Below are 27,500 nucleotides of genomic sequence, written 5' to 3'. Positions count from 1 at the left end.
TTTGGAGAGGGTGCAGAGGAGATTTATCAGGCTGCTGCCTGGAATGGAGAATAGGTCATACGAGGATAGGTTGAGAGTGCTAGGCCTTTTCTCTTTTGGAATGGCGAAGGATGAGGGGTGACTTGATAGAGGTTTATAAGATGATCGGGGAATAGATAGAGTGGACAGTCAGAGACTTTTTCCCTGGGTACAACAGAGTGTTACAAGGGGACATAAATTTAAGGTGAAGGGTGGAAGGTATGGGGGGATGTCAGGGGTAGGTTCTTTACACAGAGAGTGGTGAGGGCATGGAATGCGCTGCCTGTGGGAGTGGCAGAGTCAGAATCATTGGTGATCTTTAAGCGGCAATTGGATAGGTACATGGATAGGTGCTTAATCTAGGATAAATGTTCGGCATAACATCGTGGGCTGAAGGGCCTGTTCTGTGCTGTATTGTTCTATGTTCTATGTTCTAACTCATTGTCTATGTTATATGATGAACTAAAGCCATGAGAATGATGTTGGAACCACAGTCGCTAAAAAGCAGTTTTTTTTAAACAAGCACAGAAATTGCTGGAGAAACTCAGCTGATCTGACATTATCTGTGGGAAGAAAGCAGAGTTAACGTTTCAGGTCTGGTGACCCTTCTTCTGCTGATGAAGAATCACTGGACCCAAAGCCCTGCTTTCTTCCCACAGATGCTGCCAGACCTACTGTGTTTCTCCAGCAATTTCAACTTCTGTTTCAGATCTCCAGATCCACGGTTCTTTGTTTTATTTCTCTTTTTTCATTTACAGCTTATAAGAATTGCAATAATCAAATCTATGACCTATTCTGAAATGTTTCACTTCCTTTTCAGACTTTTGCTGAGGAGCAGGAACAAAGTTTGAAGAGAAATGTGGAAAATTACAATAACCTGGTCTTACAACTTCAGCAGAAACAGAATAGAGCCACGGAACTGGAAAAACTAATAGAGAGGATGGAGAAGGTAAATGGAATGAGCCTGGAGAAAATTCTATTGGGAGACCTTAAGGTGCACGATAAGTTGGAGCATAAAATCCGACCACTCCAATATTGCTAACCTTGTTTGAAATTCCAGGCCTGTGACCAGTGGGCTGCCACAAGGATCGGTGCTGGGCCCACTACTTTTTGTCATTTACATAAATGATTCGGATGCGAGCATAAGAGGTAAAGTTAGTAAGTTTGCAGCTGATACCAAAATTGGAGGTGTAGTGGACAGCGAAGAGGGTTACCTCAGATTACAACAGGATCTGGACCAGATGGGCCAATGGGCTGAGAAGTGGCAGATGGAGTTTAATTCAGATAAATGTGAGGTGCTGCATTTTGGGAAAGCAAATCTTAGCAGAACTTATACACTTAATGGTAAGGTCCTAGGGAGTGTTGCTGAACAAAGAGACCTTGGAGTGCAGGTTCATAGCTCCTTGAAAGTGGAGTCGCAGATAGATAGGATAGTGAAGAAGGCATTTGGTATGTTTTCCTTTATTGGTCAGAGTATTGAGTACAGGAGTTGGGAGGTCATGTTCCGGCTGTACAGGACATTGGTTAGGCCGCTGTTGAAATATTGCATGTATTTCTGGTCTCCTATCTATCGAAAAGATGTTGTGAAACTTGAAAGGGTTGAGAAAAGATTTACAAGGATGTTGGAGGATCTGAGCTACAGGGAGAGGCTGAACAGGCTGGGGCTGTTTTCCCTGAAGCGTCAGAGGCTGAGGGATAACCTTATAGAGGTTTTCAAAATTATGAGGGGCATGGATAGGATAAATAGACAAAGTCTTTTCCCTGGGGTCGGGGAGTCCAGAACTAGAAGGCATAGGTTTAGGGTGAGAGGAGAAAGATATAAAAGAAACCTAAGGGGCAACTTTTTCATGCAGAGGGTGGTACATGTATGGAATGAGCTGCCAGAGGATGTGGTGGAGGCTGGTACAATTGCAACATTTAAGAAGCATTTGGATGGGATATGAATAGGAAGGGTTTGGAGGGATATGGGCTGGGAGCAGGCAGATGGGACTAGATTCTGTTAGGATATCTGGTCGGCATGGACGCGTTGGACTGAAGGGTCTGTTTCCGTGCTGTACATCTCTATGGAACTATGACTCTAAGCAGCCTGACCAAGAGAAGAAAGATTTTCAATGTGTTTGAGATCGGGGTCCATTTTAAGTGTCCTTCAACTTCAATATTGTTTCATAGATCACAATTTCCTGCTAGGTCAGGACTCTGATGCTGGGGTATCCAATGCAGAGCCCAAGGCAGCAACATGTTAGAAGGAATTTTCCATTGATTGGTGAGAGAATGTACTTGCTGTCCAATGGGTGGGGTCAGAAAGGTGGCCCTCCAGCACAGAAGAAACCATAGTATGTCATTATGAGGCAGCCTCTCAGCAACTTAAAAATAAAATCTGAAATTAAAAGAAATTGCTCCTTTAAGGCATCCAGCAACAGGAGAAGGCAGAGTCTGCTTAGAGGCAGTATTTTGGTATCCATGCTGTTAATGCTGCGGGTAGATCTCACAGGCTGATTGGGAAATTCCAGTCATCCTCTGATAATTAGCTTTAATTGCTCTTTAACTTACCTCAACTGACTGTCTGTCACTTTGAAGGCAGACAGCATTCCTGATCTTGATCCAGCCTCTGGGGAACTGTTCCAGTGAGGAATGGTGCTGGCAAGTTAACATGTTGGCTCCCTGCATGGGGGAAATTATGCTTTCCCTTCCAATCACAGCTCCAGACAAGACAAAATCACTGCCTGTAATGACCCTAGAGAGGTTCTGCTCGATAAAATCCATACACACTACTTTTCAACCATTCTAAGGGGTGAAGTTGGTCTATTTCCTCATGAAAGGTCAGGTTTTCATGCTGAAAAAGATGGCAAGAAACCCATACGGATTTTGACTGAGCAGAACTCTCTGTGTCTCCCTCCAGTCAAGCAGTTTGAAAGGAAGCAATGGGCCTTCTTCCAAAATAAAGACGTAAGGGTGGGTTGACACAATGCCTGCCCAGAGAGAGCAGCTGGCCAATTAGAGATATGCAGCTCTCGTCTTCAGCAGACTGCAACTGCTGCTAGAGTATAACCGAGATCACGAGGAGCAAGACGTCAGGTAAGGGTCTTTGTTTTTTGGATGGGATTGAGGTCACAGGAGAAAGATGTCAGAAGCAAGGATCAGGGGTGGCTCTCAGTAGCCATGATTCTGCCCTATTTCCAATCCCTCAATTAAGCACAAACTTGTGCTGTTTGAGTGAACCTCTCAATAATTGATAATCTGCCAGTGACTAGCCTGCTCGTTGGGTTGGCTGACTTCCTTTTCATCTCATCTGGTGTGAAGATAATCTCAGCCCAGGAAGGATCAGGTCCTTATGTTGTCTGACCAATTAAGAGCCTCACTTGGTGGTTGGGCATGAAAGATGAGCTTGGATGTTCCCACTCAGAACTTAAGTCTGGTGCAGGAGGGAATGCAGCAGCATTCTGGGATACTGCCAACCCACCACATTAAGTTGTCTTCCTGCTGCCTGCAGGACCAGCCACATGCCAGATAGAGTTAATGTTTCAGGTTGACAACTTATCTTCCAAACTAGGATGATCAGAATCCAGAATCCAGATGAGAGGTCATTGACCTGAAAAGTTAACTCTTGTCTCTCTCCATCGATACTGCCTGACACAACTGAGTATTTCCACTTTTTTTTATTATTCTTATTTCATAATTGCAGTATTTTGATTTTGTCTCAATTAAGTTCTGATGCAGACAGCTTTGCAACATTCCCAAGCTGATGGTGACCTGTCAGCAGACTTGGGATCTTTGCAGTTTGACTCCAGATGGCTGGAAAATTCCTGGATAGGGTGATCCCTGCTGGACATGTAATGGAACAATTACTAATTCACCTTCTGTCTGTAAAGTGCAGCCTATTTAGAGAAATTGTGCAAAAGAGAGACTTTCCTTGTGTGGAGTTATTTGAAGCTGAGACACGTGGTGATGGGTTTTAATCTGTATCAGGCATTCAACTCATGAAAGATACTTGCTGCTTCACCGTAAGTGGAAAGTCTAAACAGTTAAATTGTCCAGATGTAAAAAAAAGAGACCTTAGTAGCAGAACATGCTCCATTATCCATCCAGACTAATGATGCTTAGGTTATCCAATTCACTCAGGGATCAAAACACCTTTCTCAGATAAATCAAACAATGAACTGTGAATTCTGGAGGTCTGAAACAAAACAAAAAAGAGATTCCTGGTGAAACTCAGCAGGTCTGGCAGCACCTGTGCATCAGAAACATTCTGATTAAGAGTCATTGGACTTAAAACATTAACTGTGTTTTCTCTCCACAGATGCTACCACACCAGTTAAGTTTCATCAGCAGCATCTTTCTCAGGATCTATAATTGTACCCTTGCTTATATTTGAAGATGTTTTGCTGGTTAAAGCACAGCAGGTTAGGCAGCATCCAAGGAATAGGAAATTCGACATTTCGGGCACAAGTCCTTCATCAGGAATCAGTTCCTATTCCTTGGATGCTGCCTAACCTGCTGTGCTTTAACCAGCAACACATCTTCAGCTGTGATCTCCAGCATCCGCAGACCTCATTTTTTACCCTTGCTTATATTTCACTACTTATTTGGATACAGTCCAAAAGTCTCAGTCTTTACAAAATTCCTAATGGCAATAATGAAAATATGTTATTTTGTGTTATTAAAGATGCAGTAAAGACTGAGAAAGAGGCAAGATTATAACATTTCTAAAGTTTTGTTTCCTCTGGCAATGCACTAGTTAGTATATTCACACAAAATTCCCTTCTGTTCTATTTTAACACAACTTGTTTCATGAATTAACACCAGTCTCAAAATAGCACACAAAGGAACCTTAAAAGAATACATTAATTAAAATTGTATGAGAGGAAAATAAAGTCTCCTACGAATCCTAAATAAAGGCCTAAACAAAAGAGCAAGTTGGATGAACAGTGTTTTGTCACTCCTAATTCCTTAAATCTATATGAAAATTAATGTTAGCTCTCTAAGTTTTAAACTTTTTGTATTCTGAGAGAATTCCTGAAATTGTGATTCAAATATTTATTTAGGAGAAGAAAGAGTTGATAGGAAGGAAGCAGTCTATGGAAAATAACATGGAATGGAAGAGTTCTACTTCTATGGATGTTCCCGATGGCTCATCGAGGTAGGAGGTTTTACTACAATGACAAATGTTTCAGCTTGTCTTCCATAGTCTAATACTTTCCATTTCTTGTCTATTGGAGCTAAGTTTTTTTAACCTTCAGCAATGGGAGTTGGCAAGCTCATTAAATAGAAATCTGGTTTGTGATGCAAAGCAATGCCAGCAGAGTGGGTTTAATTCCCGTACCCCCTGAGGTTACTATCAATGACTGTCCTTCTCAACCTCTCCCTTTATGAAGATACTCATCTCTCTAATAATGAAGCAGCCCTATGGTCTGATAGGACTCTTGACTTTACCTTTAAATCAGTCAAGCAGAAAATTATTTACAATATATATTAATAGACTAAATGTACTCTTGCCATAATTATGAATGATGCAAAAATAGGTGGGAAGGCAAGTGGTGACACAAAGAATCCAAAGAGAACCAACAGGCAGGTTAAGTGAATGGGCAAAATCTTGGCAGATAGACTATAATAAGGAAATATTTGAGAAGCATAGAGGAGCTGAATATTATTTAAATGGAGAAAGACTGCAGAATGCTACAGAACAGAGAGATTTGAGAGTCCTCAACCATGTATCTGAAAAAGCCAGCACTCAAATTCAGAAGGTAATAGTGAAGGCAAATGGCAAATTTTAGTCTTTATTTCAAAGGAAATGGAGTATAAAAGTAGGAAGGTTTTGCTAAAATTGTACTCTGCGTTAATTAGAAGCTGGAATACTGTGAGCAGTTTTGGATCCCTTATCTATGGAAATATATACTGGCACTGGAGGTAGCCCAGAGATAGTTTATTCAGCTCAAACCAGGTATGGAGGGACTCTTTTGTAAGGAAATGTTAAACAGGGTGTAGGTTTGCTCACTGAGCTGTAGGTTTGATATCCAGACGTTTCATTACCTGGCTAGGTAACATCATCAGTGGCAACCTCCAAGTGAAAGGGGTCGCCACTGCTGATGCTACCAAGCCAGGTAATGAAACGTCTGAATATCAAACCTACAGCTCAGCGAGCAAACCTACACCCTAATCCTCAAACTGAGCTACAAAGCTTCACAAACCTTGCAAAAATGTTAAGTAAATTGGGCTAGTACTCATTGGAATGTAAAAAAATGATAGGCAACCTTATTGAAAAATGTATGATTCTTGGCAGACTTGACAGGGTAGGTAGAGAAAGGTTATTTCCTCTCCTGGTTAATTCTAGATTCTGAGGACCATAATCTCAGAATAAGGGATTCAATATTTCAGACAGGGTTGGGGAGGAATTTCTTCACTCAGCTGGTAATGAATTGATAGAATCAGAGTCATACAGCATAGAAAGCGATCCTTTGGACCAACTTGTCCATGACAACCAGGTTTTCTAAACTGAATTTGTCCCATTTCCCTGCATTATCCTGTGTCACTCTAAACCTCTCCTATCCATCTATCTGTCCAAATGTCTTTTAAATGTTGGAATTGTACTAGCTAACTACCACTTCCGCTGGCAGCTCATTCCATATACACACTACCTTCTGTGTGAAAACATTGCCCCTCAGGTCCCTTTTAAATCTTCCCTCGTCACCTTAAACATGCGTCCTCTCGTTTTGGACTCCCCTACCAGGGTGAAAAGATCTTGGCTATTCACCTTTTCACTGTCACTCATGATTTTATAAACTTCTAAAAGGTTACCCCTCAGACTCCAACACTCCAGAGAAAAGGTCCCAGCCTTTTCTCTTCTCCTTATAACTCAAACCTTCCAGTCTCAGTAATATCCTTGTAAAACCTTTTTTGCACTCTTTCCAGTTTAATAACTTCCTTCCAATAACAGGGCAACTAGAATAGTACTCAAAATGTGACCTTACCATTGTCTTATATAGCTGTAATATGATTCTAAATTCTATAATGAATGCTCTGATCGATGAAGGCAAATAATTTTCTTCAACATCCTGTGTACCTGTGATGCCACTTTAAGGGAACTGTGTACATGTACACCCAGATCCTTCTGTTCAACAACATGCCCAGGGCTCTAACATTAACTGAGTAAGTCTTGTCCTGGTTTGTCTTACCAAAATGCAACACCTTGTATTTATCTAAATTAAACTCCATCTGCCATTCCTTGGCCCACTGGTCCAGTTGATCAAATCCCATTGTAGTCTTAGCTAACCTTCTTTACCGTTAACAGTGAACCCAACACTGATCTTTATGGTACATTGCTGATCATAGGTTTTCATTGTGAACATCAACCCTCTACCATGATGCTCTGACTCCTATTGTCAAGTCAATTTTGTATCCAATTAGTCAGCTCTCTCTGGATCCCATGTGATCTAACCTTACTAACCATTCTATAATACAGGGGACCTTTTTCAAGACCTTGTTAAAGTCTAGGCAAACAACATCTACTGTTCTGCATTCATCTATCTGCTTAATCACCTCTTCAAAAAACTCAATCAAGTTTGAGAAACACGATTTCCAATGCACAAAGTCATACTGACTGGCCTTTCTAAATGCATATAAATCCTATCACTCAGAATCCCTCCAACTGATGTCAGGCTCACTAGTCTATAGTTCATTGGCTTTTCCTTTCAACAGTGACATAAAATTAGCCACCCTTCAGTCTTCTGGCACCTCACTCATGGCTGTAGAAGACACAAATATTTCCAGTAGGGGCACTGCAATTTCTTCCTTTGCTTTCCACAATGCCCTGGGGTACACACAATCATGTCCTACTTTTATTTGTGTTAAGCACCTCCTCTTCTGTAACGTGTACACTTTTCAGGACATCACTATTCATTTCCTTGAATTCCCTAGCTTCCATGTCTATTTCAATAGTAAGTACTGAAGTAAAATCTTTGTTTAGGATCTCACCCATCTCTTGTTCCACATGTAGATGGCCTTATTGATCTTTAAGGGGCCCTATCCTCTTCCTAGTTGCTCTTTTGCACTTAATATACTCATAGAATCTCTTTGGATTTTCCTTAACCTTATCTGCTAAAGTTATCTCATGTTCCCTTTTTGTCCTCCTGATTTCCCTCTCAAGCATGCTCCTACACCCCCTATAATCCTTAATAGATTCACTTGATCCCAGCTGTCTGTACCTGACATATGCCTCCTTTTTTTTGACTGGAGCCTCAATATCTCTACTATTCCCTACTCCTGCCAGCCTTGCTCTTCACACTAACTGGAACGTACTTTCCCTGAACTCTAATTATCTTGCTTTTGGAAACCTCCCACTTACCAGATGTCCCTTTACCTGTGAATGGTCTCTTTTACCACAGAGAGTTGTTGAATCTAGGTAGTTGAGTGTATTCAAGGCTGAGATTTTTAATCAGTAAGGGAATCAAAGGCTATAGTGAAAATCCAGACATAGAACATAGAACATAGAAAGATACAGCGCAGTACAGGCCCTTCGGCCCTCGATGTTGCGCCGACCGAATCCTACCTAACCTACACTAGCCCAATAACTTCCAAATGCCTATCCAATGCCCGCTTAAATGACCATAAAGTAGGAGAGTTCACCACTGCTACTGGCAGGGCATTCCATGAACTCACAACCCGCTGTGTAAAGAATCTACCCCTAACATCTGTCCTATACCTACCACCCCTTAATTTAAAGCTGTGTCCCCTAGTAACACCTGACTCCATTAGCAGTAAAAGGTTCTCAGTGTCGACCCTATCTAAACCCCTAATCATCTTATACACCTCTATCAAATCTCCCCTAAACCTTCTCTTCTCCAATGAGAACAGCCCCAAGTGCCTCAGCCTTTCCTCATAAGATTTTCCTACCATTCCAGGCAACATCCTGGTAAACCTCCTCTGCACTCGTTCCAATGCCTCCACATCCTTCCTATAGTATGGTGACCAAAACTGCACACAATACTCCAGATGAGGCCGCACCAGAGTCTTATACAACTGCAACATGACCTCAGGACTCCGGAACTCAATTCCTCTACCAATAAAGCCCAGTACACCATATGCTTTCCTCACAGCACTATTTACCTGGGTGGCAACTTTCAGAGATCTGTGTACATGGACACCAAGATCCCTCTGCTCATCCACACTACCAAGTAGCCTACCATTAGCCCAGTAATCCATCTTCTTGTTACTCCTACCAAAGTGAATGACTTCACACTTAGCTACATTGAATTCCATTTGCCACATTTCTGCCCAGCTCTGCAACTTATCTATATCCCGCTGTAACCTTCCACTTCCTTCCTCACTATCCACAACTCCACCGACTTTTGTGTCATCCGCAAACTTGCTTACCCAGCTTTCAAGCCCTTCCTCTAGATCATTTATAAAGATAACAAAAAGCAATGGTCCCAAAACAGATCCTTGTGGTACACCGCTAGTAACTGCACTCCAAGATGAACATAGTCCATCAACTACTACCCTCCGTCTCCTTCCAGCCAGCCAATTCCTAATCCAAACCTCTAATGTATCCTCAATGCCATACCTCCGTAGTTTTAGCATTAGCCTACCATGGGGAACCTTATCGAACGCCTTACTAAAATCCATATGCACCACATCTACTGCTTTACCCTCGTCCACTTCCTTAGTCACCTTCTCAAAGAACTCAATAAGGTTTGTGAGGCACGACCTGCCCTTCACAAAACCATGCTGGCTATCCTTGATCACGTTATTCCTATCCAGATGTTCATAAATCTTATCCCTTACCATTCTCTCTAAGACTTTGCCCACCACTGAAGTCAGACTCACTGGCCTATAGTTACTAGGGCTATCCCTACTCCCTTTCTTGAACAAGGGGACCACATTCGCTATCCTCCAGTCCTCTGGTACTATTCCCGTTGACAATGACGACATAAAAATCCAGGCCAATGGCTCTGCTATCTCCTCCCTAGCTTCCCATAGGATCCTGGGGTAAATGCCATCAGGCCCAGGAGACTTATCTATTTTCATCCTTTCCAATATTCCCAGAACCTCTTCCCTGCATATTTCCAGGCCATCCATTCTAATCATTTGTGACTCCATATTCACATCAGCAACAGTGTCCTGTTCCTGAGTGAATACTGATGAAAAGTATTGATTTAGTGTCTCTCCAATCTCCTGCGCCTCCACACACAACTTCCCACTACTATCCTTGACTGGACCGATACCTACCCTAGTCATCCTTTTATTCCTGACATACCTATAGAAAGCCTTTGGGTTTTCCCTAATCCTACCAGCTAAAGACTTTTCATGTCCCCTTCTCGCTTCTCTTAGCTCTCTCTTTAGATCCTTCCTGGCTACCTTATAACTCTCAATCGCCCCAACTGAACCTTCACGCCTCATCTTTACATATGCCGCCTTCTTCCCTTTCACAAGGGATTCCAATTCCTTACTAAACCACGGCTGCCTCACAAGGCCCTTTACACCATGCCTGACTGGTACATACTTATCGAGGACACGTAGTAGCTGCTCCTTGAACAATCCCCACATCTCATTAGCGTTCTTCTCCTGAAGCCTGTTTTTCCAATCCACACATCCTAAGTCATGCCTCACTGCATCATAATTTCCGTGCCCCCAGCTATAACTCTTGCCCTGCGGCGCACACTTATCCCTCTCCATCACTAAAGTAAAAGTCACCGAGTTGTGGTCACTGTCCCCGAAGTGCTCACCTACCTCCAAGTCTAACACCTGGCCTGGTTCATTACCTAGAACCAAATCCAGTATAGCCTCACCTCTTGTTGGCCTGTCTACATATTGTGTCAGGAAGCCCTCCTGCACACATTGGACAAACAGCGACCCATCTAATGAACTCGAGCTATAGCTCTCCCAGTCAATATCTGGGAAGTTAAAGTCCCCCATAACAACCACCCTGCTACCTTCACTCTTTTCCTGAATCATCCTCGCAATATTATCCTCTACTTCTCTAGGACTATTAGGAGGCCTGTAGAAAACACCTAACAGGGTGACCTCACCTTTCCTATTTCTAACCTCAGCCCAAACTACCTCAGATGGCAAGTCCTCTTCCATCGTCCATTCCACTGCTGTAATACTATCTTTGACAAGTAATGCCACACCTCCCCCTTTTTTACCCCCATGTCTGATCCTACTAAAACATTTAAACCCTGGAACCTGCAACAGCCATTCTTGTCCCTGTTCTACCCACGTCTCTGTAATGGCCACAACATCGAAGTCCCAGGTACCAACCCACGCTGCAAGTTCACCTACCTTATTTCTTATACTTCTGGCATTGAAGTATACACACTTCAATCCACCCTTCTGTTTACAGGCACCCTCCTTCGAGATCGCTGTAGAGCATCTCTGCATGTAGAGATAAGGCTTATCAGATCTCATTGAATGGCTGTGCAGAATCGATGGACTGAATCGCCTCATTCTGCTTCCAAGTCTTATGGTCTAATGATCTTATTGTCCTCTGCAGTTCCTGCCCAATTTTCATTTCCATTGAAATCAAGTTGATTCTATATTAACTGTGTGAACTGCTCCAATAGGTTTCTATGCAAGCTGTGGAAGTGAAAATTATCCATTTGGTCTTTTTGATTTTCTCAACATGAACATTTATCAGAACACCTGTGAAATGTTTTAATGTCTGTCTCACAGCTGTCTTGACCGGTCCCACCTTCTGTATATCTTTTTCTTATGATTCGCTTCTTACTTTGGGGGTCAGACAGCTCAGTTGGCTAGAAGATTGAGTATAATGCAGAGAATGAAGCCTATGGCAATGGTAGGAATTGCCTCCTTGGCTTTCCCCCTACTTGCAGAGTGGTGTCCATCAAAATACATGTAACCTATTGATTCAGTGGAGCATGCTGGCACAGTTCAAGTGGTTCAGGAAGTGATGAAGCACAAAAATGCACATTGCTTCCACTTAGAGTCATAGAGTCATAGAGATGTACAGCACGGAAACACTTCAATCCACTCATCCATGCCAACCAGATATCCCAACCCAATCTAGTCCCACCTGCCAGTATCCAGTCCATATCTCTCTAAGCCCTTCCTATTCATATATCCATCCAGATGCCTTTTAAATGGTGTAATTGTAACAGCCAACACCACTTCTTATGGCAGCTCATTCCGTACACGTGCCACCCTCTGCATGAAAATGTTGCCCCTTAGATGCTTTTATATCTTTCCCCTCTCACCCTAAACCTATGCCCTCTAATTCTGCACTCCTCCACCCCAGGGAAAAGAAAATTGTCTATTTACCCTATCCATGCCCCTCATAATTTTGTAAACCTCTATAAGGTCACCCCTCAGCCTCCAATGCTCCAGGGAAAACAGCCCTAGCCTGTTCAACCTCTACATATTGCTCAGATCCTCCAACCCTGGCAACATCCTTGTAAATCTTTCATGAACCCTTTCAAGTTTCACAACATCTTTCTGATAGGAAGGAGACCAGAATTGCATGCAATATTCCAAAACTAATATCCTGTACAGCCGCAACATGACCTCTCAACTCCTGTACTCAATAGTCTGACCAATAAAGGAAAGCATACCAAACACCCACTCACCTATTGTAATACCTGGATTACACCTCTTCCCACCCTATCTCTTGCAAAAATGCCATCCCGTATTCCCAATTCCTCCGCCTCCGCCGTATTTGCTCCCAGGAGGACCAGTTCCACCTTAGAACACAACCAGATGGCCTCCTTCTTTCGAGACTGCAATTTCCCTTCCCACGTGGTTAAAGATGCCCTCCAACGCATCTCGTCCACATCCCGCACCTCCGCCCTCAGACCACATCCCTCCAACCGTAACAAGAACAGAACGCCCCTGGTGCTCACCTTCCACCCTACCAACGTTCGCATAAACCAAATCATCCGCCGACATATCCGCCACCTCCAAAAAGACCCCACCACCAGGGATATATTTTCCTCCCCACCCCTTTCCACCTTCCGCAAAGACCGTTCCCTCCGTGACTACCTGGTCAGGTCCATGCCCCCCTACGACCCACCTTCCCATCCTGGCACTTTCCCCTGCCACCGCAGGAACTGTAAAACCTGTGCCCATACCTCCTCCCTCACCTCTATTCAAGCCCTAAAGGAGCCTTCCACATCCATCAAAGTTTTACCTGCACATCCACTAATATCATTTATTGTATCCATTGCTCCCGATGCGGTCTCCTCTACATTGGGGAGACTGGGCGCCTCCTAGCAGAGCGCTTTAGGGAACATCTCCGAGATACCCGCACCAATCAACCACACCGCCCTGTGGCCTAACATTTCAACTCCCCCTCCCACTCTGCCGAGGACATGGATGTCCTGGGTCTCCTTCACCGCCGCTCCCTCGCCACCAGACGCCTGGAGGAAGAACGCCTCATCTTCCGCCTCGGAACACTTCAACCCCAGGGCATCAATGTGGACTTCAACAGCTTCCTCATTTCCCCTTCCCCCACCTCATCCTAGTTTCAAACTTCCAGCTCAGCATTGTCACCATGACTTGTCCGGACTGGTCCAACCTGCCTATCTTCTTTTCCACTCCACCCTCTCCTCCCTGACCTATCACCTTCCTCTCCTCCCCCACTCACCCATTGTACTCTATGTTACTCTCTCCCCACCCCACCCCCCTCTAGCTTATCTCTCCATGCTTCCAGCTCACTGCCTTTATTCCTGATGAAGGGCTTTTGCCCGAAACATCGATTTCGCTGCTCGTTGGATGCTGCCTGAACTGCTGTGCTCTTCCAGCACCACTGATCCAAGGTTTAAATTTTCATTATTTAATGCTGAATATGTTTAACTAGGCTAAAGATACTGCAAGATTGTAAATTGTACTTTTGCAGCCCATGTCTTTCTGTTTTCATCTCAAAATGTGGAATCCGGAGATTCAGCTTTCAGATGTCGCATGCGACTGGAGATACTGTCCTGTTAATCATGCATAATAGCAATCCAAATTTCTGAAATCTGTTTACGGTGACTAAAACAGTCACCCACAGTTGTGAAGTATAAAATATCCCTTAGCGCTTTACCTCCAGTTGGGATGAGACTAACTGGGCTGTAATGTGTTTTCCTCACCCTGCTTTTCTTTAAATAGAGTGTAACATTTGCCAGCCATTATTTCTTTGGCATAATTCCTAGTTTAAAGAACATTAGCAAATGACAATTTGGGTCTCCTTTATCTTTTCTGTTGCTCTTTTTCTTTGTTCTGGGATGAAAGAAATGTATTTTTAATACAATTAAGTTACTGATGACTACGCCCCACCACCATCACACCACACGCTAATTAATGTTTCTCAATTGCCAGCTATTAATACTTTGCATATTTACATATAAACATTGCATGAATGCCAGTCACGAAGCCTTTTTAATAGGTCTCCTTTAAAATGTTCTGCAAAATCCCTTCCTTAAATGACATAAAACAATCATAACAATTTAACTGTTCTCCCAATCCTCTTCAGATGGTCTAAAACATGTTTCTTATCTTGATATCAGGAAGGCAATGTATTCGTTCACATCCCCAAGATATCTACCCGTAAGAGCATAAGAAATAGCAGCAGGTGTACACTATTCAGCTCATTCAATCTGTTTCATCATTCAATAAGATTACATGATCTCCATATCCCTTGATTACATTAAGCACCCAGAAATCTATTCATGTCAATTTTGAAAATAAGGACCTACAGCCATCTCTGATAGAGAGTTTTAAAGGTACTCAAACCTTTTATTGAAGAAATATCTCCTTATTCAGCTCCTAAATACAATTGAACCCTTTATGCTGAAGCCATGAGCCAAGGTACTAGCCTCTCCAGCAAGTAAGATGTTCAGTCAGCAACTACCTGTAAAAAATGAGGTCTGCAGATGCTGGAGATCACAGCTGCAAATGTGTTGCTGGTCAAAGCACAGCAGGCCAGGCAGCATCTCAGGAATAGAGAATTCGACGTTTTGAGCATAAGCCTGATGAAGGGCTTATGCTCGAAACGCCGAATTCTCTATTCCTGAGATGCTGCCTGGCCTGCTGTGCTTTGACCAGCAACACATTTGCAACTACCTGTAAAGCTCATTAAGAATTTTATTCCTTTCAATAAAATTGCTTCTCATTCTATGCCATCTTATGGGACTACAATGCAGCGCATAGATGTTCACAGCACAGAAGGAAGCCTTTCAGCTCATCAAATCCACCAATTAACAATGAATTCCTATATTCATCCCATGTTCCAGTTCATGGCCCACAACCCTGGAAGCTATGTTACAACAAATCAATGTAAAAATACTGTTAAATGCTTATGAGAGTTTCTGACTCAACCACCCTTCCAGGCAGTGAATTCCAAACTTCCACCACCCTTTGGGGGTGAAGCAATTCTCAACTGTCCTCTTAGCCTTCCAGCTCTTATCTTCCCTTGCTTACTGACTCTTCTTTGAATGGAAAAATGCTTTCCTATCCATTCTATTAATATTCCTCATTATCTTACACATCATTGTCAGCCAACATCCAATGCAATCTTTCCTTACAGCTTATGCAACATCCTGATAAATTTCCTGTGAGCTATCTGTAGTACACTCACAACCCTCCTATAACATGGTGACAAGAACCACATACTAGTTGTGGCCTATCTAGTGCTTTATACAGGTACAGCTTAACCTCTTTGTGTTTACATTCTATGCCTCAACTAATAAAGGCAAGTATCCCAAATGCATTCTTAACCACTTTATCTTTATTCAGGGATCTGTAAGTATGTACGCATATGCACCCCATATTTCTTCTGATCCTCAGGAATTTCCAGGGTCCTACCATTCATCCCTTGTCTTGTTAATCCTCCCTGAGTGCATTATCTCACACTTTCTCAGGTTGAATTCCAATTGCCACTGTTTTGCCCAGCTCAGGAGTCCAATAATATCCTCCTACAGTTTATGGCTATTCTTTCTACTTGCCACAATATCACTTTTTATGTTATTTGTGAAATTCTTGAACATACCCCCAACATTTCAGTCCATGTCACTAATGTACACTACGAACAGCAAGAGCCCTAACAATGAGCTCTGAGGAATCTGAGGAAACCCAATTGGAATCAGACTTCTAGTCACAAATACATCCCTCAATCAACACCTTCTACTTCCTGACTCAGCCAGTTTTGGATCTTGTATGTCACGTTGCCATGGATCTCATGTTAAAATTTGCCTTGTTAAATTTCGAGTTAAATCCACAAAATGTTAAGTTAAATTTGTCAAACATAACTTTTATATATATAAAAAAAGTACTGGTTATCCCTGATTTTTCTGTGTCATTGCAAGGTCAAATATATTCTGTTCCTCAGTGTTTTTTCTAATAACTGCCCACCAGTGAGGTTAGAGTGAGTGGCTTGTAACTTGCCAGCTTCTCAGTTTTTTAAAAAAATAGATAGCATTAGCAGTTCTTTAGTCCTCTGGCACTCACCTGTAGCCAGGCAGGACTTGAACATTACTATGAGGGATCCTGCTAACTCCTTGTTTGCTTCCTTTAGAAACCTGGAATGCCTTTCATCTAGCTATGTGGAACTATCTCTTTTAAGGCTGCGGAATCTGCTGGTACCTTCTCTCTCTCTCTCTCTCTCTCTCTCCCTCTCCATGTTAATTTCTTGTAATATTCTGAGGTCCTCCATCCTGATGTCTATATCTGCATCCTCCTTTTCCATTGTGAATATTGTTGCAAAATATTCATTGAGGACTGTGCTCATGCCTTCCAGGCCTATACACAGATTGTCTCTATGGTCTCTCCCTGGACATATCAGTTTTTAATTCAGAAAATAATCCGTGTGTTTGCAGTAATCCCAATAAATAATACACAAAACTTCTATGTATTTGCAGTGAATGACTTAAAGAAATTGCACAACAAGATTTCAAGTTCTAAGACTGTTCCTATAACTATAAAACTAAAAGCAATATTGCCTAATCATTACTTAGTCAGAAAAAAAATCCATATATGTATAATAAACCCACCATATATATATATATATACATACTTTACAGTGTTCTTTCAACAAAATATGCAGTCTTTTCAGCAAAGAATCTGAAGTCACTTCCATCTTCCACTGGTTCACTTGCCTCATTTGTTGAGTCATGACACCCAGTGACTGTTGAAGGCCTTGTGCCTCAATCTTCTGAGAACTCCCAGACTGTTCTGTCCCACTCTTGCTCTCTCTCACTTCCTGTTAAAATGTCTGGATGGAATCTTGTGACCCTCCTTCTCCCCACTTTGTTGAATTTAGTGGTGAGGGAGCATTCAATCAGATGAGTGGCTCTGGGGTTGGACACCACTACCTTTACATTCTGACTCTAATGTCCTGGGTGGAAAGGCCAGGGATAGGTTTCCCATCCTGCTGACGATTGAGTAATTGATGTTAAGGAACATGTGCAGAATCCATACACATGTTACTTATTTGCTAAAAAATCATTTATCACTGTCACACTGTCTTTCCCGTATTTTTCTCGTTAATTCTAGTGGTGATAGGGCTTGCAATGAGAGAAAGCTTTTACAATGTTGTCATTAACCAAATCAACCAAGAAGTATTTGTTGACAGGTTTCAGGACCTTCAGCTAGAAGTTTCTACGCTACAAGAAAAGATATTTCATCTGGACAGTGTTGTCACCCAACAACATCGAAACCTCTACAGTGTAATAAATACGGTGAGGTGCAGAGCATGATATTTATATAAGACATTAATATTTATTCCACGATGTAGGAAACTATTCAGCACTTCAATAACAATCAAACTACTTCTGCTATCTAGTTGTCTGGGTGCCTCAATGGCCAAATATGCCAGCTAATGGAGTATTGTGTCATACAGAGTTAAGTGCCAGGCTCATTCCACAATCTATGTTGAGTTCTCTGGCCTCAGTTTGGATGAGAGTTGAGAGATGACCATGCAGTCCGACAACACTCAGTATCTAAGCATAGTACTGAAGAAATTGGAACAAGACGAAAGGAAACAAAGTTGCTGGCAATCGTGCAAGAATCCAAAACGAGTTAGCAACAACTTGGAGGAAGGAGGCTAAGAAAAGATGATAAACTAGGGTAAAATGTCTCATCATTGTTCATAACAGATCATTATTTTTGCACAATCCTATTCCTGATGGTAGTGATATTCTAAGACTCCTCAAGTACTAGAGTAATCAGAAATAGCATGATTGTACTCCTCAGGAGGAAGTTTGTGAGCTACTTATCCAACTGGATGACAATGCCAGAAATTCCGATTAAATTATCTGCAGTCTAGACACTGTAGTTCATTTCTGAAATATCAAGTTTGGAAACTACATTAATCTCAGTCTGAAGTCTACAACTAAACATTAACTCAACACTGATGCTCATTCTTGCAACGTTTTTCTGTTTTGGCTCCCGATATTAGCATTCTTTATCTCCATTTATAATGTTTTGGATATTGATGGATGAATGAATAATCAGAAAAATGCACACATACATATTTACTTGGCAAGACTAAAAAGGAATATATATGCATATATGTATATAAGGAGATGAATACAGTTGAGGTTAAAACCAACAATGTCCTAATTGAATGGTGAATTGAGTGGCTTACACTCATCTCCCAATGTTACTGTGATAAAAGTGGCTCTTAGTTATCCCACAAGATATAATGTGTTAGTTGTATTTATTTCATGTGTGTGTAAAAACTGTGAACTTGAAGGGACCTCCTCACCCACAAAGGAGAAATCTGAAACATCTTCTGCTGTATTTTATGTAATAATTTTTTAAAATTCTCTTCACAGATTGAAAATTTGAAAATGAAGTTGTCAAAACAGGATCAAATTATACTCTCTCTGAGGGAACAAGTTGGCATACTTGAAGCAGAGGTGTTTATTTGTAAATTATAAGTACATGAAGCTAACATATTGATTGCAAGATCATTAATTGCATTATGCACCTATTAGGACAGTAGAATATGAATTGACTGAGTTAACTTTCATCTCACAATCTTTTTGTTCCTAATTAAAACCAGCACTGTTAATTTATTATTGTGTGAGATAGGACTCAAATGAACAGAAAATATGGCAATTAACACTGTGGAACAACAATGTGAAACATTTCAAAAGGTGCTTAACAGAGTTCAGCAAGTATATCTTCCATCTTGAAAAGAAAGAAAAAAAGCTAAACCCTTACCCCTAGGGATAATTAAATATATAAAAGAACAATGGAGGTTACATTAAGTACATAAGCAGTAGAGTGCATTAAACATCCACGCCTAAACCTCAAATCAAATATCTAGTCTCACAGTTACTGGTCAATGTTAACCCCCAGGCATGAATATTCCTACCCACTTACATCCCAGGATATTGCCCAGGTCTTGCTGCATATAATATGGACTACTTAAGTATCTGAGGACTTATGAATTGTACTGAACATTGTGAAATCATCATAGTACATCCCCACTTCTGGTGTTATGATGGATGGAAGGTTATTTGTGAATGAGCAAAAGATGGTTGGGTCTAGAGCAGTAGAAACTTATGAATTAGGAACAGGTGCAGGCCATTTTGCCTTTTGAGCCTGCTCCACCATTTATTAAGATCAGATAAATCTGGATATGGCCATAACTTAACTTTCTGCCAGCAGTCCATTACCCTTGACTCCCTTGTATTTCAAAAACCATCCTGAGGAATTCCTGCAGTGGCAGTAATTTTCCAGGTTTAATTTGTCCTGATTTGTGGACAGGGCATGCCTGGACAATTTTACACATAGTTGGGCCAATGTCATTGTTTTAGATGTATTGGCTAGTTTTGCAGTAACAGTTTTCAATACTATGTCCAGAACATTGTTAAAGCACATAGCCTTTTCAACTATTACTTGATATCGCATAGATTGATTCAAACTGGATTCGGACTGAGGCTTGTGACGAGACACTTCTGGAGGAAGCCAAGATGGATCATCCTCTCAGAACTTCTGTCTGAATGAGGATGATGTGCTAGTCAGCCATCATTGAAGATGGTGACATTTGTGGAACCTCCTCCTTCAGCCCGATGTCGAATTATCTGTCACCACACCTGGGTGTGACTGGATTGAAGAGCTTAGATCTCATCCATTGGCTATGGGATTGTTTAGTCTTGTCTATTTTAGAGACAGCTTCTGCTGTCTGGCATGCAAGTCGTCCTGTGTTGTGCCTTCACCGGCTATTGTTAATCTCTCACCCAGTGACTATTCAAAAGACAAAATTCTAACCTTCAGTCAGCTCTGACTTTTGCTGGTAGGATTTGCAAAGAATGACTTGGGCACTTTAGACCTGATAGGAGAAGGTTTAAAATTATTTTAGTTCTTCAACAGGATAGAGTACCTTAGATTCCTTACAGTGTGGAAACAGGCCCTTCGGCCCAACAAGTCCACACCAACCCTCTGAAGAGTAACCCACCCAGACCCATTTCCCTCTGACTATGGGCAATTTAGCATGACCAATCCACCTGACCTGCACATCTTTGGATTGTGGGAGGAAACCGGAGCACCCAGAGGAAACCCATGCAGACACAGGAAGAATTTGCAAACTCCACACAGGCAGTCACCCAAGGCTGGACTTGAACCTGGGACCCCAGTACTGTGAGGCAGCAGTGCTAACCACTGAGCAACCGTGCCACCTTGTACTTTTGAATATAGCTTCAGGACATCTTTGGAAAACATTAAATGTCATTTAAGAGATGTCAGGCATCATTTAGCATTATTAAAGTAGATAGGAATCTTAAAATATGAAAAATATCATTGGAACTGTCAATTTCATTGGCATATTCAAGAAAGCCATGAAAGGAACTGTCAAGTTGACAACATATTCAAATCTCTTGCTCTTTCAAACATATCTAGTGCCACTCTCCTGCCATTTACTGATAACAGAGCTGATTAGATTAGATTCCCTACGGTGCGGAAACAGGCCCTTCAGCCCAACAAGTCCACAACGACCCTCCAAAGAGTAACCCACCCAGACATATTCCCCTACTCCCTACTAATGCACCTAACACTATGGGCAATTTAGCATGGCTGATTCACCTGAATTGCACATCTTTGGACTGTGGGAGGAAACCAGAACACCAGGAGGAAATCCACGCAGACACGGGGAGAATGTGTGAACTCCATGCAGACAGTCACCCAAGGCTGGAATTGAACCTGGGTCCCTGGCGTTGTGAGGCGACAGTGCTAACCACTGTGGCACCCTAAAACTTTTCATGAGCCCAAGCTCTACCCACCTATTGCACTCTCAGCTACTTCCCTCAGCCCCACCTCCCTCCTGCTGGTGCAGGTATGATGGGCTGAATGGCTTCCTTCTGTACCAAAATAATAATTCTGTGATTCTGTGAAATGGGTAGCATTTTCAACTTGTTTGATATTATGAAAGCACAGCTGTTTAAGTCAATAACCTCTTGTGCCAACTTCTGCTGCCCATGCTGGTAGCTGTCATAGAGTCATAGAGGTATACAGCAAGGAAACAGGCCCTCTGAACCTTTCCTTCTCACGGACCTGTCCAAAGGTCATAAAGTCATAGAGAGGAACAGCATGTAAACAGACCCTTCAGTCCGACCCGTCCCTGCCGACCAGATTACCCAACACAATCAAATCCCATCTGCCAGCACCCAGCCCAAACCCTCCAAACCCTTCCTATTCATATACCCATCCAAATGCCTCTTAAATGTTGCAATTGTACCAGCCTCCACCACTTCCTCTGGCAGCCTAATTCCATACACGTACGACCCTCTGTGTGAAAACGTTGTCCCTTAGGTCTCTTTTATATCTTTGCCCTCTCACCCTAAACTTATGCCCTCTAGTTCTGGACTCCCCGACCCCAGGGAAAAGACTTTGCCTATTTACCCTATCCATGCCCCTCATAATTTTATAAACTTCAATAATATCACCCCTCAGCCTCCGATGCTCCAGGGAAAACTGCCCCAGTCTGTTCAGCATCTCCATATAGCTCAAATCCTCCAACTCTGGCAACATTCTTGTAAATCTTTTCTGAACCCTTTCAAGTTTCACAACATCTTTCCGATAGGAAGGAGACCAGAATTGCACGCAATATTCCAGCAGTTGCCTAACCAATGTCCTGTACAGCCGCAAAATGACCTCCCAACTCCTGTATTCAATACTCTGACCAATAAACAAAGGCATCCCAAATGCCTTCTTCACTATCCTATCTACCTGCGACTCCACTTTCAAGGAGCACTCCAAGGTCTCTTTGTTCAGCAACACTCCCTTGAACCTTATCATTAAGTGTATAAGTTCTGCTATGATTTGCTTTCCCAAAATCAGCACCTTGCATTTATCTGAATTAAACTCCATCTGCTACTTCTCAGCCCATTGGCCCATCTGGTCAAGATCCTGTTATAATCTGAGGTAACCCTCAGGTCTTTTAAGTGTTGTAATTGTACCCGCCCCTGCCACTTTCCTGGCATCTCGTTCCATATACATACCACCCTCAGTGTGAAAATGTTGTCCCTTTTAAATTTTTCCCCTCTCACCTTAAGTCAATGCCCGTCTGGTTTTGGACTTCTCTATCATGGGGAAAAACCTTTGCTATTCACCTCAACTATGCCCTTTGCCTAACTGTGCAACGTTCCTGATGAAGGACTTATGCCTGAAATGTCAATTTTCCTGCTCCTCGGATGCTGCCTGACCTGCTGAACATTTCCAGCACCACACTTTTTGACTCTTGACTCTCCAGCATCTGCAGTCCTCATTTTCTCCTATGCCTCTTGTGATTCTATGAACCTCTATAAGGTACCCCTTAGCCTCCTATGCTCCCGAGAAAAGAAATCCCAGCCCATCCCCAACCTTTCCTTATAACTCAAACCTTCCGATCTCAGTAACATCCTTTTACATTTTTTTTGCACCTTTCAAGTTTAATAACATCCTTCCTATGGCAGGGCAACCAGAATTATACACTGTTCTCCAGTTGTGGCCTCACCAGTGTTGTGGACAGCTGCAACATGACATTGTCACTTCTGTTCTCAATGCTCTGCCCAATGAAGGCAAGCATGCCAAACGTGTATCATACAAGAATGCTTTGAGGAAGTAACAAGCCGGGCAGATAAAGAGGAAACAATGGGTTTTCAGAAGGCATTATTAACATGCCACATGTTAGGGTATTTGATAAGCGGTCATGGTATTAGAGGTAGTATATTAGATAGAAAGACCCAGCAGGCCCCTGCCCTGGTAATTTATTTCACTTTCTATAACATTTTGGCTTAAAACTTGTTTCACGTTACCTTCTTATTTGATGGCTTCTAATTTTTAACATTTCAACCTTTCATCATGAACAATTTTTAACACTAATGTCGCTTCCCTTTAAAATCCTGAAACCTTCTTTGAAGTTATTTTGAAGTCTCACCTTTTCAAATGACAAGAATGCAAGCTCAACTTGGCTAAACTTTTCTCACAGCTAAAGGTTTGGCGTAGGCATGATGGGTTGAATGACATTTTTAAGTGCTGCACAGCATGTTCTATTTGGCTTTGTACTCTGCAAAATGAAGTCACAACCTTCCTTTAACTGAATGCAACATGTTCATACTGATGAAACTTTTAAAAATTAAAAACTTCATTAGCATTGCCACAATTTTAATCTAGTACTAGAATATGGAAATACAAGCAAATGACTTACTTTATTGTTAAACAGAACAAAGAACTGAAATATAAAACAGACGTTTACTCTGAAAAGCAAAACAAGAATGCCTCACCAGTATCCTCTGTCAGGTAAGTCTTGAGTTTTTTTCATAATAATGTACATTAAAGAGTTTGGAAAGTGGATAATTAAAGCACAATATGTGAAAATAATTGTTATTTCTTAGCATTGTGCCTATCTTACTAAAAATAAATTACTACTGTACAATGATGGAGAAGTTATTGCCTGGAAGGGTGCAGCTCCAACAATGGTCAAGAAGCTTGACACCATCCAAGATCAAACAACCCGCTTAATTGATACCATATCCATAAGCATCCACTCCCTCCACCACCAACACTCACTCGCAGCAGTATCATCTATGAGATGTACTGCAGAAATTCACCAAGGATCCTCAGACAGCATCTTCCAAACCCATGACCACTTCCATCCAGAAGGACAAGGGCAGCATATAAAAGGGAACACCACCACCTACAATTTCCTCCAAGCCACTCACCATTCTGACTTGGAAATGTATTGCTTTTCCTTCCCCATCACTGGGTCAAATGGAATTCCCTCCTTAATGGCATTGTGGGTTTACTCACAGCAGGTGGACTGCAGCAATTCAAGAATGCAGCTCACCACCCCATTTTCAAGGGACAACTAGGGACGGGCAATAAATGCAGGCAAGCCAGTGACATCCAGATCCCACAAATGAATAAGAAAAAGTAGGCATATTCCCCAAAGAATTGAAAATTAATTTTGGCCCCATCACAAACACAAGAAAATAAACCAAAAAAAGTTGAATGCAAACTGGATTACAAGAATGTATAATTCATATTAGATTTTTTAAAAATCAGGAAAAATCCCAAGTAAGTTTAACTAAAGCAAAGGTAACCAAGGGCATGAATTAATCACATATTGTCATTAGGGTAATGAAAAGGGGCTTTTATTGAAAGGCTCACTGTGTCTTATTCTACTGATTAAAAAATGCAGATAATCATATCAGTAAATGTAATATGTCACAAGATAAGTCTTGGTTATTGAAAAATGATGGTCATTTTGGTCTTTTCTGTTTGTCTACTTTGCTCCTTGCCCTTTCTTTGCCCCACACTCCATAGTCATGAATCTGCTCGAAACAAAACCCCATACCAAATGTTAATGAAGTGGAAAAAGAAAAGTGACTGAACATGGATCAGCTGCTTCTGTACAGCAGAGTGTTTACCACAGCAGGGCTGTTCAGAAGAGAGCTTGATGTCTCTGCATACGGAACCTGCCTTCCAGCTGCCCTGGGACCAAACAAGCATCACAGGATGAAGAGCAAAAATCAAATTTGTCTGAAACTGGACTCGACGAAGAAAAGGTTTCATGCCTGAGTCTGTGGTCTTTCAGATACATTTCATGTTAAGAAATAAAATGCTGTAAATGAAAAAAAGAGGAATGTTGAGGCGATGAAATAAAAATGTTCTATGAGGTGCAGCTTAGAAGATTGATGATGATACAACTTTTATTCAAGCATTGTTATGAAAACAAGTCTTTTCTGTACTGCGTCATTTAAAGTCTCTTAGCGCATTATCATATGATTTACTGCTTTGCAGATCACATTATTGTGCCGAGCCAGCAGCAGATAGTTTTAAACAATGCTACATGCCCATTTTAATTTTTAATTGAGGTAGCATGGGCAGAATTAAACATGTACAGGGTAATTTGCTTGTCTGAAATAAATCTTTTATTTAATTGTTTTTATTCTGAATGATTATACTGGTAAATGGTGGAGTTAATACAGATATGTAAAGGTAAAATCACCATCTTCCAACCAAACTAGTCTCTCATTAGAGAGGGAGATAACTGGTGGCAAGTTTAACCTGAGGATCACTAAACCTCAGGCAAGGGGTGAACTTGAGTCAGATAGTTATTTGTGGTAATTTCAGCTGGAATTGAACCCACACTTTTTATAGAATCTCTGCAGTGTGAAGGTAGGCCAATCAGCTCATTGAGTCCGTAACGACCCTCTGAAGAGCATCCTATCCAGATCCACCACTCCACCCTATCTCTGTGACCCTGCATTTCCTATGGCTAATCCACCTAGCTTGCACTTTCCTCAACACTATTGGAAATTTAGCATAGCCAATCCACCTAACCTGCACATCTTTGGACTGTAGGAGGAAACCCATGAAGATACAGGGAGAATGTGTGAACTCCATACAGACAGCTGTCCGATAGTATAATCAACACGGGGACCCTGGGGCTGTGAGACAGCAATGCTAACCACTGAGCCACCGTTAGCATCAATCTGCATTACAAACCAGCTGTCCAGCCAACTGAGCTAAATAGGGCAGCATGGTGGCCCAGTGGTTAGCACTGCTGCCTCACAGCACCAGGATACTAGGTTTGATTCCAGCCTTGGGCTGTCTGTGTGGAGTTTGCACATTCTCCCTGTATGTGCATGGGTTTCCTCCAGGTACTCCGATTTCCTCCCACAGTCTAAAGATGTGCAGGTCAGGTGAATTGGCCATGCTAAATTGCCTAAAGTGTTAGGTGCATTAGTCAGAGGGAAATGGATCTGGGTGGGTTACTCTTCGGAGGGTCGGTGTGGATTAATTGGGCTGAAGGGCCTGTTTTCACACTGTAGGGAATCTAATCTAATCTAATCATCAAACCCCTAGGACAAGATGATTTGTAGTGTAACACTGAAAGAGAGGACTCCTGTGGTAGTGCCCCTCCCTTGGGGTAGAAGGTCTGAGTTCCACCTGCTTGCAGATATGTCTCTACAGGTTGAAAACTTCTATTCTTCCTTATTAAAGAGACCAAAACTAGGCATAGATAAGGTAAATCGTTTCCCAAGGGTAGGGGATTTTAAGACCAGGGACATATTTTTAAGTTGAGTGGAGCAAGATTTAAAAAAGACACGAGGAGTAATTTTTTTGTACAGACAGTGGTTCATGTGTGGAATGATCTTCCAGAAGAAGTGGTGGATGTGGGTACAGTTACGATATTTAAAAGACATTTGGATAAGTTCATGAATATGAAATGTTTGGAGGGGGACTAGTTTAGTTTGGGATTATGGTTGGCAGGGACTGGTTGGACCGAAGGGTCTGTTTCTGTTTTGTATGAGTCTATGATCACCAGGTGTGATTTCATCAAGACCTGATATAATTATTTTAGTTTGATGATCTTTCAGTGTAACACTGGATATTATGCAAGAGAGCTAACACATACAAGATCAGCTGATAGACAAGCTTGCACTGAAGATTATTTGCCTTGAAGATGATGAGGACAGATATGAAAGGAGAATGGCAGGTCAGAGTGCAGTTCCTTCTTTTGAATTTGCTCCCTCCACACAGTGAAAATCCAGCACCAGCTCCTTATTTTTGTTTACTCATGAGATGTGGACATTGCTGCCTGGCCACATTTATTGCCCAACCTGAGCTGCCCTTGAGAAGGTGATGGTGAGCTGCCTTCTTGAACTGCTGCAGTCCATTTGGTATAGGTAGACCCACAATGCACAGCAACACTGAAGGAACAGTGATATATTTCCAATTCTGGATGGTCAATGGCTTAGAGGAGCACTTGCTGGTGGTTGATGTTCCCATGTATCTGCTGCCCTTATCCTTCTAGGTGGAAGTGGTTGTGGGTTTTGAAGGTGCTGTCTGAGGATCTTTTTGATGAATTTATGCAATGTATCTTGTAGATAGTACACATGAGGCAGCAGGGCCAAACCCCCAGCATTGAGATGCTTACGGAGCATTGCATTGCTGGTGTCAAGAGAATAGAGGGAGTGGATGCTTGTGGATGGGCTGCTTTGTCTTGGATACTGTCAAGCTTCTTGAATGTGTTGGATCTGCAGGCAAGTGTGGAATATCCCATTGCA

At 42.0% G+C, this 27,500-nt stretch overlaps 1 protein-coding gene across 1 annotated transcript in view; it reads left to right on the top strand.

Annotated features, from left to right (window-relative positions):
* LOC132818269 (coiled-coil domain-containing protein 68-like) overlaps positions 1 to 25,341 on the top strand; it is a 77,738-nt gene extending 52,397 nt beyond the window's left edge. Inside the window, exons 6-11 of the mRNA XM_060829096.1 lie at positions 839 to 967; positions 5,061 to 5,155; positions 17,573 to 17,678; positions 18,777 to 18,860; positions 23,648 to 23,724; positions 24,751 to 25,341. Coding sequence (XP_060685079.1) covers positions 839 to 967; positions 5,061 to 5,155; positions 17,573 to 17,678; positions 18,777 to 18,860; positions 23,648 to 23,724; positions 24,751 to 24,817 — 558 coding nt within the window. The 3' untranslated portion in view covers positions 24,818 to 25,341. The remainder of the gene's footprint in view (positions 1 to 838; positions 968 to 5,060; positions 5,156 to 17,572; positions 17,679 to 18,776; positions 18,861 to 23,647; positions 23,725 to 24,750) is intronic.
* The last annotated feature ends 2,159 nt before the right edge of the window (positions 25,342 to 27,500 follow it).

This window comes from Hemiscyllium ocellatum, chromosome 1 (genome assembly GCF_020745735.1).
Source record: "Hemiscyllium ocellatum isolate sHemOce1 chromosome 1, sHemOce1.pat.X.cur, whole genome shotgun sequence".
NCBI classification, from domain to species: Eukaryota; Metazoa; Chordata; class Chondrichthyes; order Orectolobiformes; family Hemiscylliidae; genus Hemiscyllium; species Hemiscyllium ocellatum.
This window is presented reverse-complemented; position numbering and strand designations above follow the sequence as displayed.